Source organism: Hyla sarda, chromosome 4, assembly GCF_029499605.1.
Source record: "Hyla sarda isolate aHylSar1 chromosome 4, aHylSar1.hap1, whole genome shotgun sequence".
Lineage (NCBI taxonomy): Eukaryota > Metazoa > Chordata > Amphibia > Anura > Hylidae > Hyla > Hyla sarda.
In genome coordinates this window covers 243,642,993-243,663,569 of record NC_079192.1, presented here as the reverse complement: position 1 = coordinate 243,663,569, position 20,577 = coordinate 243,642,993, and the positions used below count along the sequence as shown (strand labels likewise).

Here is a 20,577-nt window from a genome sequence, read left to right as displayed (position 1 = left end):
AAAATTGCTAGTTTTTTTAATACATTTTATAAAAAAAAAAAATTATAAAAAATGTATTAAAAGTTTTTTATATGCAAATGTGGTATCAAAAAAAAGTACAGATTATGGCGCAAAAAATGAGCCCTCATACTGCCGCTTATACGGAAAAATAAAAAAGTTAGAGGTCATCAAAATAAAGGGATTATAAACGTTCTAATTTGGTTAAAAAGTTTGTGATTTTTTTTTTTAAGCACAACAATAGAAAAGCATATAATAATGGGTATCATTTTAATCGTATTGACCCTCAGAAAAAAGAACACACATAATTTTTACCGTAAATTGTACGGCGTGAAAACGAAACCTTCCAAAATTTGCAAAATTGCGTTTTTCTTTTTAAATTCCCCCCAAAAAAAGTGTTTTTTGGTTGCGCCATACATTTTATGATATAATGAGTTATGTCATTACAAAGGACAACTGGTTGCGCAAAAAACAAGCCCTCATACTAGTCTGTGGATGAAAATATAAAAGAGTTATGATTTTTAGAAGGCGAGGAGGAAAAAATGAAAACGTAAAAATTTAATTGTCCTTAATTAATCCCTTAAGGACCAGGCCATTTTACACCTTAAGGACCAGAGCGTTTTTTGCAAATCTGACCACTGTCACTTTAAACATTAATAACTCTGGAATGCTTTTAGTTATTCTGATTCCGAGACAGTTTTTTCGTGACATATTCTACTTTAACTTAGTGGTAAAATTTTATGGTAACTTGCATCCTTTCTTGGTGAAAAATCCCCAAATTTGATGAAAAAAATGAAAATTTTGCATTTTTCTAACTTTGAAGCTCTCTGCTTGTAAGAAAAATGGATATTCAAAATATATTTTTTTTTTGGTTCACATATACAATATGTCTACTTTATGTTTGCATCATAAAATTTATGTGTTTTTACTTTTGGAAGACACCAGAGGGCTTCAAAGTTCAACAGCAATTTTGAAATTTTTCACAAAATTTTCAAACTCACTATTTTTCAGGGACCAGTTCAGTTTTGAAGTGGATTTGAAGGGTCTTCATATTAGAAATACCCCATAAATGACCCCATTATAAAAACTACACCCGCCAAAGTATTCAAAATGACATTCAGTAAGTGTATTAACCCTTTAGGTGTTTCACAGGAATAGCAGCAAAGTGAAGGAGAAAATTCAAAATCTTCATTTTTTTACACTCGCATGTTCTTGTAGACCCAATTTTTGAATTTTTGCAAGGGGTAAAAAGGAGAAAATTTTTACTTGCATTTGAAACCCAATTTCTCTCGAGTAAGCACATACCTCATATGTCTATGTTAAGTGTTCGGCGGGCGCAGTAGAGGGCTCAGAAGGGAAGGAGCGACAAATGATTTTTGGGGGGCATGTCACCTTTAGGAAGCCCCTATGGTGCCAGGACAGCAAAAAAAAAAAAAACACATGGCATACCATTTTGGAAACTAGACCCCTCAGGGAACGTAACAAGGGGTAAAGTGAACCTTAATACCTCACAGGTGATTCACGACTTTTTGTAAAAAAAATAATAATTTTACCTAAAATGCTTGGTTTCCCAAAAATTTAACATTTTTAAAAAGGGGAATAGCAGAAAATACCCCCCAAAATTTGAAGCCCAATTTCTCCCGATACAGAAAACACCTCATATGGGGGTGAAAATTGCTCTGCTGGCGCACTACAGGTCTCAGAAGAGAAGGAGTCACATTTGGCTTTCTCTGGGGGCATGCCGCATTTAGGAAGCCCCTATGGTGCCAGAACAGCAAAAAAAAAAAAAAAACACATGGCATACCATTTTGGAAACTAGACCCCTCGGGGAACGTAACAAGGGGTAATGTGAACCTAAATACCCTACAGGTGTTTCACGACTTTTGTATATGTAAAAAAAATTAAAAAAATTTTTACCTAGAATGCTTGTTTTCCCAAAAATTTTACATTTTTAAAAAGGGTAATAGCAGAAAATACCCCCCAAAATTTGTAACACAATTTCTCCCGAGTACGGCGATACCCCATATGTGACCCTAAACTGTTGCCTTGAAATACGACAGGGCTCCAAAGTGAGAGCGCCATGCGCATTTGAGGCCTGAATTAGGGACTTGTATAGGGGTGGACATTGGGAATCACTGGCGTAGAATACCCCTAACAGGGTGCCTCCAGCTGTTGTAAAACTCCCAGCATGCCTAGACAGTCAGTGGCTATCTGGCAATACTGGGAGTAGTTGTTTTGCAACAGCTGGAGGCTCCGTTTTGGAAACCGTGGCGTACCAGACGTTTTTCATTTTTATTGGGGAGGGGGGCTGTATAGGGGTATGTGTATATGTAGTGTTTTTTACTTTTTATTTTATTGTGTGTTAGTGTAGTGTTTTTAGGGTACAGTCGCACGGGCGGGGGTTCACAGTAGTTTGAGCTGGCAGTTTGAGCTGCGGCAGAAAGTTTGCCGCAGCTCAAACTTGCAGCCGGATACTTACTGTAATCCTCCGCCCATGTGAGTGTACCCTGTACATTCACATTGGGGGGGGGGGGGGGGGGGGGGGAAGAAACATCCAGCTGTTGCAAAACTACAACTCCCAGCATGTACGGTCTATCAGTGCATGCTGGGAGTTGTAGTTTTGCAACAGCTGGAGGCACACTGGTTGTGAAACACCGAGTTTGGTAACAAACTCAGTGTTTTGCAACCAGTGTGCCTTCAGCTGTTGCAAAAGCTACAACCCCCAGCATGTACGGACAGCGGAAGGGCATGCTGGGTCTTGTAGTTATGCAACAGCTGGAGGCATACTACTTTGGCTGGGGATTGTAGTTATGCAACAGCTGGAGAGACACTGGTTTGCTACTTAACTCAGTGTACCTTCAGCTGTTGCAAAACTACAACTCTCAGGAGTCACCGACAGCCAACGGGCATGCTGGGAGTTGTAGTTATGCAACCAGCAGATGCACCACTACAACTCCCAGCATGCACTCCCAGCATTCCCTTATGGGCAAGCTGGGAGTTGTAGTTATACAACAGCTGAAGGTACACTTTTCCATAGAAAAAAAATGTGCCTCCAGCTGTTGCAGAACTATAAGTCCCAGCATGTCCATAAGGGAATGCTGGGAGTTGTGGTGGTCTGCCTTCTGCTATTGCATAACTACAGCTCCCAGCATGCCCTTTTTGCATGCTGGGAGCTGTTGCTAAGCAACAGCAGGAGGCTGTCACTCACCACCTACTGCTGCTGCTGCTCCACGCCGCGCACGTCAGTCCCTCGCCGCCGCCATCGCTCCTGGGGCCCCGATCCCAACAGGGACGCCGAGGATTGGGGTCCCCAGCACCCGGGGTCTTCTTCCCGCACCCGCTCACGTCCTCCGGAAGAGGGGCGGAGCGGTTTGCGGGAGTGACACCCGCAGCAGGCGCCCTGATTGCTCGGCCGGCAGACGAATCAGGGCGATCGTGAGGTGGCACCAGTGCCACCTCACCCCAGCCGATCAGCCAATAATTTCGGGTCAACGGGTCACTGGAGACCCGATTGACCCGGAATCCACCGCAGATCGCTGGACTGAATTGTCCAGCGATCTGCGGCCATCGCCGACATGGGGGGTCATCATGACCCCCCTGGGCGATATGCCCTGATGCCTGCTGAACGATTTCAGCAGGCATCGGGCACCGGCTCAGCTCCAGATGGCTGCGGGGGGGCCGGGAAAGCACATGACGTTCTCATACGTCATGTGTCCTTAAGGACTCGGAAATGGAGACGTATGAGAACGTCATGTGTCCTTAAGGGGTTATGGCCAAAATGTGCGGAGTCCTTAAGGGGTTAAGGACCAAGTCCATTTTCACCTTAAGGACCAGAGCATTTTTTGTACATCTGAACACTGTCACTTTAAGCATTAATAACTCTGGTATGCTTTTACATATGAATTTGATTTGAAGACTGTTTTTTCATGACATATTCTACTTTAACATAGTGGCAAATTTTCACCGATACTTACATCATTTGTTGGGAAAAAAATTCCAAAATTTCATGAAAAATGTAGCATTTTTCTAACTTTGAATCTTTCTGCTTGTAAGAAAAATAGACATACCAAATAAATTATATATTGATTCACATAAACAATATGCCCACTTTTTTTTGCATCATGAAGTTGACATGTTTTTACTTTTGGAAGACATAAGAGGGCTTCAAAGTTCAGCAGCAATTTTCTAATTTTTCACAAAATTTTGGTAAATCTGAATTTTCAGGGACCAGTTCAGTTTTGGAGTGGATTTGAAGGACCTTCATATTAGAAATACCCCATAAATGACCCCATTATAAAAACTGCACCCCTCAAAGTATTCATAATGACATTCAGTAAGTGTGTTAACTAGGGATCGACCGATATCGTTTTTTTAGGGCCGATACCGATAATCGGTGGAGGTTAGGGCCTATAGCCGATAACTTATACCGATATTCCGGTATAAGTTATCGGCTATTTATCCCCCCGCGACACCGCTGCAGATCATTGATTTAAAGAGGGCGCTTTAAATCGATGCACTGCAGTGGCTTTTGCGGTGCCATAGGCCACTCGCTTCTCTCCCCCTGCCTGTCCGGGGGTCCTGAGTCCTATCACCGCCACCGCTCCCCCCATCGCCACACCGCGGAAGCCCCCCCCCCGACCCACCGCGACGCACCCCCCACCACACCGCCCCGGCCCCATTGCCTCCCCTCATCCCCGGTTTTATAATTACCTGTTCCTGGGGCCCAGGGTCCACTCTGCATCTGGCTCCAGTGGCGTCCTCCTGAGCTGTCACGTCGCGCACGCCACTGCAGACAGCGTAACGCAGAACGCAGCAGGAGCCAGAAGTAGCGTGGGCCCCGGGAACAGGTAATTATAAAACCGGGGATGGGGGAGGCAATGGGGCCAGGGCAGGGCGGTGCGGTGGAGGGTGCGACGCGGTGCGGCGGGTCGGGGGGGTGGTCGCGGTGCGTCGGGGGGCGGTGCAGGGGGCGGGGCATTATCGGCAAGGTAATTGCCGATACCGATAATGCCCAAAATCGTGATTATCGGCCGATAATATCGGCCAAACCCATAATCGGTCAATCCCTAGTGTTAACCCTTCAGGTGTTTCACAGGAATAGCAGCAAAGTGAATGAGAAAATTCAAACATTTTTTTACACTTGCATGTTCTTGTAGACCCTGTTTTTGAATTTTTTCAAGGGGTAAAAAGGAGATAATCACGATTTTGGGCATTATCGGTATCGGCAATTACCTTGCTGACAAGCCGATAATGCCCCGCCCCACCGCACCGTGACCGAAACCCCCGACCCGCCGCACCGCGACCGCCCCCCCCCCCCCCCCCCCCCCCCCCCCCGCACCGCGACCGCCAACCCCCCCCCCCCCCGGCCCGCGTCGCACCCCCCACCGTAGTGCTGGGTGGTATACCGGTATGGATTTTTGCCCATACCGCTATACCGGTCGGGCCCCTCCCCCACCCTCCGAGTCAATAAAAAAAATTAAACTTACCCGTAATGGGGGTGGTCCGGGCCATCCATCCTTCCTGTAGTGTCTGGCGGCATTCCGGGTGGAGGGTGAACCGGTCTGGGCTGTCCTTCTCCGGGGGTCATCTTCTCCACTCCGGGCAGGCTCCGGCCTAGTACGCTGCATAGACGCCACAACGTCAGGTGCATCGCTGCGCACAGGCGTCACTGCGCAGCGGCGTCTATGCTGCGTTACTAGGCCGGAGCCTGCCCGGAGTGGAGAAGATGACCCCCGGAGAAGAAGGACAGCCCGGACCGGTTCACCCTCCACCCGTTATGCCGCCAGACACTACAGGAAGGAAGGATGGCCCAGACCACCCTGACAGGTAGGGGAGAGAAGCGGATGGTGGCGGCGGCGGCCTATGGCACCGCAAAAGCCACTGCAGTGCATAGATTTAAAGCGCCCGCTTTAAATCAATGATCTGCAGCGGTGTCGCGGGGGGATAAATAGCCGATAAGTTATCGGCTATCGGCCCTAACCTCCACCGATTATCGGTATCGGCCCTAAAAAACGATATCGGTCGATCCCTAGTACATTTACTTCCATTATTGTTAAGGGGTTAAAGTTGGATGTGTACATTTTTTTATTTTTACTAAAATGATGGTTTTCCCCGAAATTTAACATTGTTACTAGGGGTAATAGAAGAAAATGCCCCCCAAAATTTGTAACCCCATCTCTTCTGAGTATGGAAATACTCCATGTGTGGACGTCAAGTGCACTGCAGGTGCACTACAATGCTCAGAAGAGAAAGAGTCACATTTGGCTTTTGGAAAACAGATCTTGCCGAAATGGTTTTTGGGGGGCATGTCCCATTTAGGAAGCCCCTATGGTACCAGGACAGCAAAAAAAACTCCTATTACCTCTTGTAAAAATTCAAAAACTGGGTCTACAAGAACATGCGAGTGTAAAAAATGAATGATTTAGAATTTTCTCCTTCAATTTGCTGCTATTCTTGTGAAACACCTAAAGAATTAACACACTTACTGAATGTCATTTTGGATACTTTGAGGGGTGCAGTTTTTATAATGGGGTCATTTGTGGGGTATTTCTAATATGAAGGCCCTTCAAATCAACTTAAAAGCTGAACTGGTCCCTGAAAAATTCCGATTTTGAAAATTCTGTGAAAAATTGGAAAATTGCTGCTGAACTTTGAAGCCCTCTGATGTCTTCCAAAAGTAAAAACGGGTCAACTTTATGATGCAAACACAAAGCAGACATTTGCTATATGTGAATCAATATATAATTTATTTGGAATATTCATTTTCTTTACAAGCAGAGAGCTTCAAAGTAAAAAAAAAAAAAAAATATTCAAAATTTTCCATTTTTCCATCAAATTTGGAAATTTTTCAACAAGAAGTGATGTATCGACAAAATTGTACCACTAAAAGTAGAATGTGTCACGAAAAAACTCTCTCGGAATCAGAATGAAAAGTAAAAGCATCCCAGATCGCGAACTGCCGCAGATGCCGGGATCTGTATTGATCCCGGCACCTGAGGGGTTAATGGCGGACGCCCGCGAGATCGCAGGCGTCGGCCATTGCCGGCGGGTCCCTGGCTGCGATCAGCAGCCGGGATCAGCCGCGCATGACACGGGCATCGCACCGATGCCCGCGGTTATGCTTAGGACGTAAATGTACGTCCTGGTGCGTTAAGTACCACCTCACCAGGACATACATTTACGTCCTGCGTCCTTAAGGGGTTAAGGACCAGGCCAATTTTATTTTTGCGTTTTCATTTTTCCTCCTCGCCTTCTAAAATCCATAACTCTTTTATATTTCCATCTACAGACCGATATAAGGGCTTGTTTTTTGCGTGACCAATTGTACTTCGTAATGAAACCTCATTTTACCATAAAATGTACGGTGAACCCAAAAAAATATTTTTTTAGGGAGGAAATTTAAATGAAAACCACAATTTTGCAGATTTTGGAGGGTTTCGTTTTCACACTGTACAATTTACGGTAAAAATTGTATTCTGTGGGTCAATACAATTAAAATGATACCCATGGCTAGATACTTTTATATATTTGTACCGCTTAAAAAAAAAAAAAAAAAAATATCTAAAACTTTTTGTACAAAATCAGCAATCTAAAATCACCCTATATTGACCACCTATAACTTTTTCCTTTTTCCGTATATAGGGCGGTATGAGGGCTTTTTTTTTGCGCCGTCATCTGTACTTTTTATCGATACCACATTTGCATATATATATTTTAGATAATTTTTTATACATTTTTTTTAGGAATAAAATGCAGCATTTTTACACATTTATTTTTTGCATTTACGCCGTTCACCGTACGGAATCATTAACATTATATTTTGATAGTTTGGACATTTACGCACGCGGCAATACCAAATATGTTTATAAAAAACAAAATTTTTACGCTTTTTGGGGGTAAAATGGGAAAAACTGACAATTTTCCTTTTTATTGGGGGAAGGGATTTTTCACTTTTTATTTTTAAATTTTCCGACTTTTTTTTAACATTTTTTATGATAGGGGACTATCTATAATCATTTGATTGCTAATAATGTTCAGTGCTATCCATAGGACATAGCACTGATCAGTATTATCAGCTATCTTCTGCTCTGGTTTGCGCGATCTCAGACCAGAGCAGGAGACGCCAGGAGGATGACGGAGGCAGGTGAGGGGACCTCCGTCTGCCATTACAGATGATCGGATCGCCGCGGCAGCGCTGCGGGCGATCCGATCATCTATTTTAACATGCGCATTGCCGCGATCTGTACTGATCACGGCATCTGAGGGGTTAATGGCGGACATCCGCGCTGATAGCAGCCGGATCCTGCCGTGTAGGACGCGAGCACGGCTCTGATGCTCGCAGTCATACAAAGGACATAAATGTACGTCCTGGTGCGTGAAGTACTGCCAAACCATGACTTACATTTACGTCCGTGGTCGTCAGCCCTTTTTCACCTTAAGGACTCAGCCCTTTTTTGCAATTCTGACCACTGTCACTTTATGCATTAATAACTCTAAGTTGCTTTTACCGTTTATGCTGATTCTGAGACTGTTTTTTCGTGACATATTCTACTTTACCATAGTGGTAAATTTTTGGCGTTAATTGCATCCTTTCTTGGTGAAAAATCCCAAAATTTTATGAAAATTTCGAAAATTTTGCATTTTTCTAACTTTGAAACTCTCTGCTTGTAAGGAAAATAGACATTCCAAATACATTTTATATTGAAGCACAAATACAATATGTCTACTTTATGTTGGCATCAGAAAGTTGACATTTTTTAACTTTTTGATGACATTAGAGGGCTTCAAAGTATAGCAGCAATTTTCAAAATTTTCACAAAAATGTCAAAATTTGAATTTTCAGGGACCAGTTAAGTTTGAACTGGATTTGAGGGGCCTTTCTGTGAGAAATACCCCATAAATGACGCCACTATAGAAACTACACCCCTCAAAGTATTCAAAATGACATTCAGAAAGTTTGTTAACCCTTTAGGTGTTTCACAAGAATAGCAGCAAAGTGGAGGAGAAAAATCAAAATCTAAATTTTTTACACTAACATGATCTTGTAGCCCCATTTTTTTTCATTTTTAAAAGTGGTAAATGGAGAAAGAGCCCCCCAAAATTTGTAGCCCAATTTCTCTCGAGTATGGAAATACCTCATATGTTGACAAAGTGCTCCGCGGGCTCACAACATTGTTCAAAAAGGAAAGAGCAACATGTTGCATTTAGGAATACCCATGGTGCAGAACAGCAACATAACCCCCACATGGCATACTATTTTGGAAACTACACCTCTTAAGGAACATAACAAGGGGTACAGTGAACCTTAAAACCTCACAGGTGTTTGACGACTTTGCGTTGAAGTTAGACAAGAAAATGGAAAATTAGATTTTTAACACTAAAATGATGGTGTTACCCCTTGTGAAAAAGAAAAATTTGGAGTAATAGGTGAAAATGGACCCCAAAATTTGAAGCCCAATTTCTCCCGATTAAGAAAACACCCCATAAATGGATGATAAGTGCTCTGCTGGCACACTACAGGTCTCAGAACAGAAGGAGCGCCATTGGACTTTTGATGACAGAATTTTGATGAAATTGAAGTCGGGGGCCATGTGCATTTACAAACCTCCCATATTGCCAAAACAGCAGAAACCCCCCACACGTGACCCCATTTTGGAAACTACCCCCTTGCGTAATGTAATAAGGGGTGAAGTGAGCATTTACACCCCACTGGCGTTTGACAGATTATTTGAACAGTGGGCTGTGCAAATGAAAAAATTAAATTTTTCATTTTCACGGACCACTGTTCAAATAATCTGTCAGACATCTGTGGGGTGTAAATGCTCACTGCACCCCTTATTACATTATGCGAGGGGTGCAGTTTCTAAAATGGGGTAACGTGGGGGGGGGTCCACTGTTCTGGCACCACGGGGGGCTTTGTAAACACACATGGCCTTCAATTCCAGACACATTCTCTCTCCAAAATCCCAATGGCGCTCCTTCTCTTCTGAGCATTGTAGTGCACCCGCAGAGCACTTTACATCCACATATGGGGCATTTCCATACTCAGGAGAAATGGGGTTACAAATTCTGGGGGGCTTTTTTTCCTATTACCCCTTATGAAAATTAAAAATTTGGGAGAACACCAGGATTTTAGTGGAAAAAAAAAAATTTCATTTTCACATCCAACTTTAACTTCAAACACCTGTGGGGCGTAAATGCTCACTATACCGCTTGTTACGTTCCGTAAGGGGTGTAGTTTCCAAAATGGGGTCACGTATGGTTTTTTTTTTGCGTTTATGTCAACTCAGCCACTCCTGTGCAAATCACCTCAAATGTACATAGCGCTCTCACTCCTGAGCCCTGTTGTGCACCTGCAGAGCATTTTACGCCAACATATGGGGTATTTCCATACTCAGGAGAAATTGTGTTTCAAATTTTGGGGGTCTTTTTTTCCTTTTACTTCTTGTGAAAATGAAAAGTATGGGGCAACACCGAAATGTTAGTAAAATAAAAATTACATTTTTTTTTTACACTAACATGCTGGTGTAGACCCCCAACTTTACCTTTTCATAAGGGGTAAAAGCCCCCCAAAATTTGTTAGGCAATTTCTCCCGAGTACAGAAATACCTCATATGTGACCCTAAACTGTTGCCTTGAAATACAACAGGGTTCCAAAGTAAGAGAGCACCATGAGCATTTGAGGCCTAAATTAGGAATTTGCATAGGAAGGACCCGGATGCAAGAATGACACCTGCCTCCGATACCAAAAATACCCTGCGGCAGTGTTTCCCAAACAGGGTGCCTCCAGCTGTTGCAAAAACTCCCAGCATGCCTGGACAGTCATTGGCTGTCCAGCAACACTGGGAGTTGTTGTTTTGCAACAGCTGGAGGCTACTTTTTAGAAAACTGTGCCGTACCAGACGTTTCTCATTTTTATTTCCCGCTGGGAGTTTGAGCTGCAGCGCAAAATTTGCTGCAACTCAAACTTCCCAAGAGAAATTCACTGTAAACCCCACCGTGTGATTGTACCCTGTACATTCACAAGGGAGGGGGGGGGGGCAAACCTCCAGCTGTTGCAAAAGGCTGTCCGTTGCAAAACACTGAGTTTGTTACTTAACTCAGTATTTCCCAAACAGTGTGCCTCCAGCTGTTGCAAAACTACAACTTCCAGCATGCATGGTCTGTCAGTGCTGGGAGTTATAGTTTTGCAACAGCTGGAGGCACACGGGTTGGGAAATACTGAGTTAGGAAACATACAATGTTTCCCAACCAGTGCGCCTCCAGTTGTTGCAAAAACTACAGCTCCCAGCATGCCCAAACAGCCGAAGGGAATGTTGGGAGTTGTAGTTATGCAACAACTGGAGGAGAACAGTTTGGAGACCACTGTGTAGAGGTGTACAAACTGTAGCCCTCCAGATGTTGCAAAACTACAACTACAAGCATGCCCAGACTGCCCAGGCATGCTGGAAGTTGTAGTTCGGCAACATCTGAAGAGCCACATGTTGCCGAACTACAACACCCAGCATGCCTGGGCATGCTTGGAGTTGTAGTTTTGCAACATCTGTAGTGCTAGTTTGGACACCACTGTATAGTGGTGTCCAAACTGTGCTCTTCCAGATGTTGAAAAACTACATCTCCCAGCATGCTGAGACTGTCCAGGCATGCTGGGAGTTGTAGTTCTGCAACAACTGAAGGGCCAGATGTTACAGAACTACAACTCTCAACATGCCTGGACAGTCTGAGCATGTTTGGAGTTGTAGTTTTGCAACATCTGGAGGGCTACAGCTTGGGCACCACTGTATAGTGGTCTCCAAACTGTGGCCCTCCAGATGTTGCAAAAACTACAACTCCCAGCATGCCCAGACAGCCTTTGGTGATCTTTACTGCTGCCTTGTCGGGCAGAGCGGGGATTTCAACTGTAACCCCCCCCAACTGCTGTTGGTTGGTTAGTCCTAACCAATCAATGGCAGGGGATAGGAGGAGGAGGAGGCATCACTGCCACCTCGCTCCTATCCTTCAGCATGATCGGGGATGTCTCTGACATCTCCGATCATCCCTATTTTCCAGGTCATCAGAGACCTGATCAGCCCGGTATTGCTGCAAATCTCAGGACCCCCCTGGGCGATATTCCGGGATGCCTGCTGAACGATATCAGCAGGCATCCCGGTCCGGTCCCATCCGGCGAGTGGCAAGGGCCAGAGGAACGCAGGGCGTTCCTGTACGCCCAAGTCCTTAAGGACTAGGAAACAGGGGCGTATGGGTATCCTTAAGGGGTTAGTGCTCAGGTAACATTCGGCTGTAGCATGTTTGTTTGTCGACAGGGACACCTTAGGCCTCTCACACTGCTGTTGTGCCTGGGTGTCCCTTAACGGATGTTATTTTTGACGGGGCACAACAAGAAAAACATGTCCAGATCCTATTTACTATTATGAGGTCTGTTGGGAGACGTTTTCTGACAGGAGTAAAAAACGTTGCATGATGTATTTTTCCTCCGGCTATTCTCCTGGGTTCCCCGGCGGACGTCACACTGCCGTGTCATAACAGTGTGAAAGAAGCCTTAAAAAAAAGTTGTTGAGTTTGGGTCTATGGACTCATTCAGACTGCCATTGTGCTCTGTCGGAACAGTACTACATGTGCATTCAGCGCAAAAAAAAAGCGCCAAACAGACCTAGAACAGATGAGAGCAATATGGCCATGGGAACTTAGCCTTAGTGCTGAGACCTCCACCGATCACAACATATATCCAGTTAATGTGTACCACAGCAGCAGCCCATCTGATTGCAGGTGAAGGCTACATACAGTATAATAGAACACTGGAGTACAGAGATTAAAGGGGAACTCCTGCTAAAACAGACAGCTGGGCATGATTGTAAAAAGAAAAGAAAAAAACTTGTGCAAGAGTAACCCTTTAACCAATGCAACAATGTTCTCTGGCAAAGCCGCACTGTAGAGAATGGGCATTTATATAAAAGTCGGGCCCGAGGCCTGCAAGTTACAAAGAGCTCGACTTTGTAATCTCTAAATAGCCGCCTGCACCCGGACAAGCCCAGTGTTTCCAGCGGCCGGCGGAAGATGACAGAAGAGAATAACTACAGATCAGCAGAAGTCCTCATAGGAAGATGGAGGCCGGTGTACCTGGCTGAGCTCCCGATGGTCGCCAATGTCCCATTCGTCACCACTATCGCTGCTCTCTCCGCCCCCGGGAACCGCATGGTACCGAAGAGCCGCCATTTTCTCCGCGTCTGCTTTAAAGTGCCGTCCTCCTTGTTTTTACTTCATCTCAGGAGAACTGCGCCACCTAGCAGTCGCCCTCTCTAACAACACCGTTTGGTGAGAAGCGCCAGGAAATATAACGTCCTTCCTTTTTACCTCAGAAAACTGTGCCCCCATAGTAGTCGTTAACCTAACAACACGCCGGCGGATGGACTATTTTATTACGTCATGAGTGTGGTGTTACTACCGTAATGACCTCAGCTCCTACAGTGATGACGCCAGTGGTGCACTATGGTAATAAATATATAGGATAATCACACCGTGCCTGTTATAAGGACTCCAAAGTTGTACTTAGGATATTTGCAGTGAGAAAGGCAGGCCTCATTTTTTCTGGGTATTAGCGACCGGCTTCGTATTCAGTCAGACTACTAAAAAAGTATTAAACTATATTTATTTATTTTTGAATGGGGTCCCAACATACCATAGCAAAAACTGCTAATTCCTGTTTTCTAATATTAAAGGATAGGGGATAAGTTTTAGATTGCGGGGGTCCAAGCGCTGGGGCCCCCTGCGATCTCCTGTACGGAGCCCCGACAGCCCGCGGGAAGGGGGCGTGTCGACCTCCGCACGAAGCGACGGCCGACACGCCCCCTCAATACAACTCTATGGCAGAGCCGAAGCGCTGCCTTCGGCCATCTCCGGCTCTGCCATTGAGATGTATTGAGGGGGCGTGTCGGCCGCCGCTTCGTGCGGGGGTCGACACCCGCTATCTGGCCGGAGAGCCGGGGCCCCGTACAGAGAGATCGCAGGGGGCCCCAGCGGTGGGACACCCCGTGATCTCAAACTTATACCCTATCCTTAGGATAGGGGATATGTTTTTCACCACTGGACTACCCCTTTAAAGAATTATATTAGCCACTGTACTGTTGGGAGTTTTCCGTGCAGCTGATTTTTTTTAACCCTTCTCCAGACCTGTGCCTCCAGACAATCCTGTGCCTGAGTTTTTCCCACTTTATTGCTTGTTTTTTTGCACTGATATGCATTGTCAGCGGTGAAACCCTATATAGACAATCCTGTCCAATCAACTGAATTCACCACAGGTGACTCCACACAATGGCCCTTATTTACTAAGAGTGGAGTGTAGGTTTCTTTGCTTTCCCTACATTTTGCTTTTTTTTACACATGCTCTGATCTCTAGGGTTTTCCTCAGCTGAAATCCAACACATTTTCTGTGGAAACTTTAGTAAATTTGTTGGGATTTTGTGAAAATGTCGGGAACACGGCCCTTTTCTGTGACCACGCCCCCTTTCCCCAATGGTTACGCCCCTTTTTCGGGTTTTCTTAGCAAAATGAAGAGTTAGTTGGGTTTTTTCATTTCAGGTGCAAATTCAGGCGCAGACAGAATTTCAGGTGCAATGCGCCCGAAAAAGGCGCACGTCCCGACAAAACATGTCGGGTTTGCAATAGTAAATGAGGGCCAATGTGTAGAAGCGTCTCAGAGAGGATCAAAAGAAATGGGAGGCCCAGAGCTGAATTTCAAGTGTTAATAAAGGGTCTGAATACCTATGTCCATGCAAAAGTGATTAACTTCTAATACATTTGGAAAAAATTCACATTGTATTTAACCGGTTGCCGTCTAAGGACGTGCCAGCCTGTCCTGAGACGGCAACCGTTGTATGGTGCGGGCGCCCGAATAAAAAGTTTTAAAAAACACCCATTAACCCTTTCCTTATTAAAAGTTTAAAGAGTAGCTATCATTAACTAACTAAACTTTCCCTAATCCCCCTCCCAATCTGTCCCTGACGCTAACTACCTCTGTCCCTGTATTTATTTCTATGTAAAACCCCACTAAAATACCTTTTTAATAGCTTCTTCGGTAGCTCAGTGTTGAGCTCTCTGCAGAGGGCAGGAAGTGGGTGTGGCCCGGCAGGCGCAACGTCATGTGAAGCCTGGCCAGCCAGCTATCGCCCGTCTCTCTCTCCTGTATCTGAGAGACTGCAGCCAATGAGAAGAGGGAGATGCAGGTGGCGGGATATTTAAATTACCCGCCCATATTTCACGCTACGGATTCATCAGTCAATTAGCAACTTGGCGAAAAGGGTTCTGTAGGCTTCCTCAGGCACGCTGATGTCACAGCCACTGGTTCAGCGCTCCGCTCAGCTAATAAATATGCATATCCTCCCTTTGTCTCCTCGCTCTCTTATAGGTACTACTGTGCATGTGCTGCTTCCAGGGTTCAAGAAGATGGCCACGGCTGTGAAACTACGCCACACGCCACTTCCCGGGTACACCCGGTAGTCCCGTTTGTTGTTTTAGATGCTGGCAGCCTGGGCATAATGGCAGAAAAAAGTTTTTAATGAGATATATACTTTAACTCATGTGGTATGACTATGGTATATTTTTTTACTTGCAGAGAATTTGAAGTTCTGATAAGTGCAAATTTTCTAGAATTTATTATAATTTTTTTGTGTTTTTTAACCAAATTTGACCACTGATATAAAATATAACTGTGCAAACAAATACTAGAGCAGCACACTGGTAGCAATATTATGTATAATGTGAATATTTTAAATTTCCATACTACTATAGAAAAATATGAAGGTTGTTACTATTCGATTAACCTATTGGGGACAGAGGGCGTACAGGTATGCTCTCGCGTCCTGGTCCTTGACCCCTTAACGACGCAGGACGTATATTTACGTCCTGCGCCGGCTCCCGCGATATGAAGCGGGATCGCGCCGCGATCCCGCATCATATCGCGTCAATCCCGGCGCTCATCAACGGCCGGGACCCGCGGCTAATACCACACATCGCCGATCGCGGCGATGTGCGGTATTAACCCTTTAGAAGCGGTGGTCAAAGCTGACCGCCGCTTCTAAAGTGAAAGTGACCCGGCTGCTCAGTCGGGCTGTTCGGGACCGCCGCGGTAAAATCGCGGCATCCCGAACAGCTTGCAGGACACCGGGAGGGCCCTTACCTGCCTCCTCGGTGTCCGATCGGCGAATGACTGCTCCGTGCCTGAGATCCAGGCAGGAGCAGTCAAGCGCCGATAACACTGATCACAGGCGTGTTAATACACGCCTGTGATCTGTGTAAAAGATCAGTGTGTGCAGTGTTATAGTAACTAACAAAAATACCCCCAGGAGGATCTATGGGCTACTAGAGCTATATAAACAACCTTGGGGATGTCAGTCCCCTCAGGGAAAACCCTGAATAAAGACCCTCCGGTCTAAAACTTAACTTTTAATATTTTCAAATAATAATTAAAGGTGCTCATTTGCCATCAGGTGGCAGTGTGTGATTAAAATTACAATCCCTTATTTGTTCATTTCAGTTCAGTAGCATGCTATGCTTGGATGTAATGACCACAGAGATGTGTTTGCAGTATTCTGCTCTGATGCTGTCTACAGACTTAGCATCACGCATCTCCGTGGTCCACCCAATTTCAGACCGGGATTGAGCTAAAATCTATTATCCTCTGACTCCCTATGGGACCCATAACACTGCAAAAAAAAATTTAAAAAAAAAGTGTTAATAAAGGTCATTTAACCCCATCCCTAATAAAAGTTTGAATCACCACCCTTTTCTCATAAAAAAATAAAACAGTGTAAAAAAATAAATAAATAAACATATGTAGTATCGCCGCGTGCGTAAATGTCCGAACTATAAAAATATATCATTAATTAAACCGCATGGTCAATGGCGTACGCGCAAAAAAAATTCCAAAGTCAGAAAATGCGCATTTTTGGTCACTTTTTATACCATTAAAAAATGAGTAAAAAGTGATCAAAAAGTCCGATCAAAACAAAAATCATACCGATAAAAACTTCAGATCACGGCGCAAAAAATGAGTCCTCATCCCGCCCTGTACGTGGAAAAATAAAAAAGTTATAGAGGTCAGAAGATGACATTTTTAAACGTATAAATTTTCCTGCATGTAGTTATGATTTTTTCCAGAAGTGCGACAAAATCAAACCTATATAAGTAGGGTATCATTTTAATCATATGGACCTACAAAATAATGATAAGGTGTAATTTTTACCGAAATATGCACTGCGTAGAAACGGAAGCCCCCAAAAGTTACAAAATGGCGTTTTTTCTTCGATTTTGTCGCACAATGATTTTTTATTCCGTTTCGCCGTGCATTTTTGGGTAAAATGACTAATGTCACTGCAAAGTAGAATTGGCGACGCAAAAAATAAGCCATAATATGGATTTTTAGGTGGAAAATTGAAAGGGTTATGATTTTTAAAAGGTAAGGAGGAAAAAACGAAAGTGCAAAAACTGAAAAACCCTGAGTCCTTAAGGGATTAAGGACCTGTACGCCCCCCGTATTTCCGATCACCGCCACACTGCAAGTAATGGCTAGGGGGGTCGGCATTCTTAAGGTAACTTTGATTTAGAATCTAATGAGCACACTAGTTTATTTGTGTTTTAGAAAGACCTATTAAAAGTTATGTTTTAAAAGCATTTTCTATTCACTGGTTTTGGTCAGCTAGTATTTGTGATTCTCTGAACTGTGCAGAAAGTAATTTTATCGCTGATAGACTGTACTACTTTCCTTTCAAAGCTGCAAGCTGATCCATGCAGCCCATGCAGCCAAGGATCCCAAGACCAGTTGCTCATAAGCATTCTGAATTTACCCAAACTTATTTTTTGTGGCTGTTGATTTGTACTCGTACTGTTGATTTGTTGCTCGACTCGAAATTGCTGAGTTGTAAACAGAGGACCCAAGACCCGCGCCGCTCCGACCGGACCGAATGTTTCACTCCGGCCGGCTCATTGAAATGAACTGCATACGGGAGCGCATACGAAGGCATACAGGAGTGCAAGGTTTTAGCTCCTCCCTGCCGTATGCGCTCCCGTATGGGAGAAAACGTGATGTGAACCCAGCCTTACATAGCTATTGGCTCTGTCTGGTTTCCTAGCCTTGTGTTCCTACTGCTATTCATTCCTCTTCCTAACACTTTCCAACACATTGCAAACTCTCTACTTTATGCAGGATTGTCTGCCTGTCTCTTGAGTTCATATTGAACAACAAGTGAAAGGTCATTTCTTGAAGCTTATGTGTTGGAAGTAGAGATGAGCAAACTTACAGTAAATTTGATTCGTCACGAACTTCTCAGCTCGGCAGTTGATGACTTTTCCTGCGTAAATTAGTTCAGCCTTCAGGTGCTCCGGTGGGCTGGAAAAGGTGGATACATTCCTAGGAAAGAGTCTCCTAGGACTGTATCCACCTTTTCCAGCCCACCAGAGCACCGGAAAGCTGAACTAATTTATGCAGGAAAAGTCATCAACTGCCGAGCCGAGAAGTTCGTATCGAATTTACTGTAAGTTCGCTCATCTCTAGTTGGAAGCAGAAGAAATGAGCAAGCGAGTAAGGAGCTGAGCAACTTTCACAAGGTCACAATTGTGATAATTAGACAACTGAATTGGAGCATGTCTACAACAGCAAGTTTTGTTGGGTAAAGCTGGTTTGCAGGGATCAATACTGCTAAAAGTGGCTAGAGAAAGGACAACTTGTGAATCAGATGCAGGGCCATGGGCACATGTATGCATTTATGGAGCAAAAGCTATGCAATCTGGTCCAAACCTATATAAGAGATATTGATGCTGGAAGGCGTTGAAAGACACAGTGCTTTACAGTTTGTTTATTCCATGCTATATGCTCAACTAAGCTACCTTATGTGAGTTGTAAGTTGCCTAAGGGCAACAGCATTGCTAGATACCTATGATCATGGGCATACATACCATAGTAGCAGATCATACAGTAGTCGTTATGGGGAAATTTATAGAAATTGACATTACAGGCATCAAAAAGTCAAACATTTTTGCACAAGGCCAGTTTAGTGCAGAAACTTGAATCTTTTCACAACTTTGCACTGCACTCACAAAGTGAGCAGGGTTTAGCATAATGTGGGAGGGTCCTAGCAAAGTGGCCTCTAAACACACCAAATTTATTATAATATATGCATAACTGACACAGGCGGACTTTTACTAAAAGACCAGTGTACGAAATGTGTATGTGTGTACTGTACGTTTGTCACTCTTGTTTTATTATGTAACAGTGATATTTATTATTTAATTATTGTTGTTTTAATGGCAAGATGGGTGAGATGCTTATGCTTCTTGATGAAGTTTTCAGCACATGCTGGAAGTTTCTATGCAAAGCCATGCATTGGTGTAGCTGCTGTCTTTTGCCTATCAATGTTCAATCTATCAGCCAGGGGAAATCCCAATGGGCTTCAAAGCCTTATTTTCATATCTTTTTAAATTCTGTTATATCCAAACTGGAGGGGTCGATAAACTAATAAAAGGTATGAACAGATTCAGTGTCAAAAGCCCTACAGAGCAATGAGCTTGCTTTATACCATCAAAACCTGACTGGTCCGATTTAGGAACTATGCCTACCTACTGAGGAGATACAGCTGTTATTTTATATTTGGAGTTGTTACCAAGACACAGTAAAAGCCTCAAGTTTGTTGTCTCTTGTACCTGTGTTCTACCTCACCCCCTGTCATGGGACCTAGCCTTCCAACAGGCCTCCATTCAGAGTACCTGCTAGGTGCTCCAAACAGTGTGATCTGACATGTGTCTCACTAAAATAGGGTCATTAGATTGTGCCGTACTGAGCACTTTTTGTAAGGCTAGGTTCATATTGCCGTTTGCATCTGACCCGTTCATGGTCCGATTGGCTTTTTTTTTTTCTTGAGCCGAGCGGACACGTGTCGGATGCAAATGGCTACTGCCAAGTCCCAACGGACTCCATTTACTCGCATGGGGTCTGTCAGTGATCCGGTAATTGTACAGGAGTTTAGCAGAGAGAAAAATAGTTATTGCACAATTTTTTTCTCAGCTAAACTTGATGTAACTGACAACGGAGCTTCACCATGGCAGTGTAAACGAGCCCTTAGTAACAACATTTTGCATTGTCAAGAAGAGAGGTAAATAAAAAAAATGATTATAAGGTTACAAAAAATATATGATGATATAGTAGAAGGTTGCTGTTTTTGTCTGTTGTTTTTGCAATTATACTACATAATATGCAGACATTACTTATTTATAGTCCCTTTTTGATGACCTTTTCCTGTATAGCCATAGTTGTAGGTTAATGTATTCCCATGTAATCTGGTTACAGCACATTGTCATTTTGTGTACATGTAAATAATGTTTCCACTGTCACGAACAAATAATAAATCTAATACATGGGTGTGTAGTAAGCAACAAGGGATGCTCTTACCGCTGCAAACTTGTTAGGATTGTGTATATAAAAACAATATATTTTGGAAAGTATTATTTCCATTAATCACTATTGTTTTAAGCTTGTATTCACAATATGTTATATATCAAGGTGTGTGTGCGTGGTTTAATAGTTATGTAGGTCAT

General features: G+C 43.9%; 1 protein-coding gene across 4 annotated transcripts in view; it reads right to left on the bottom strand.

Moving 5' to 3' along the window:
* ASZ1 (ankyrin repeat, SAM and basic leucine zipper domain containing 1) overlaps positions 1–13,485 on the bottom strand; it is a 323,240-nt gene extending 309,755 nt beyond the window's left edge. For all 4 annotated transcript variants that reach the window (XM_056573848.1, XM_056573849.1, XM_056573846.1 and 1 more), the window contains exon 1: positions 13,114–13,485. In XM_056573848.1, the coding sequence (XP_056429823.1) occupies positions 13,114–13,209 (96 nt within the window). In that variant the 5' untranslated portion in view covers positions 13,210–13,485. The remainder of the gene's footprint in view (positions 1–13,113) is intronic.
* Positions 13,486–20,577: the final 7,092 nt, after the last annotated feature.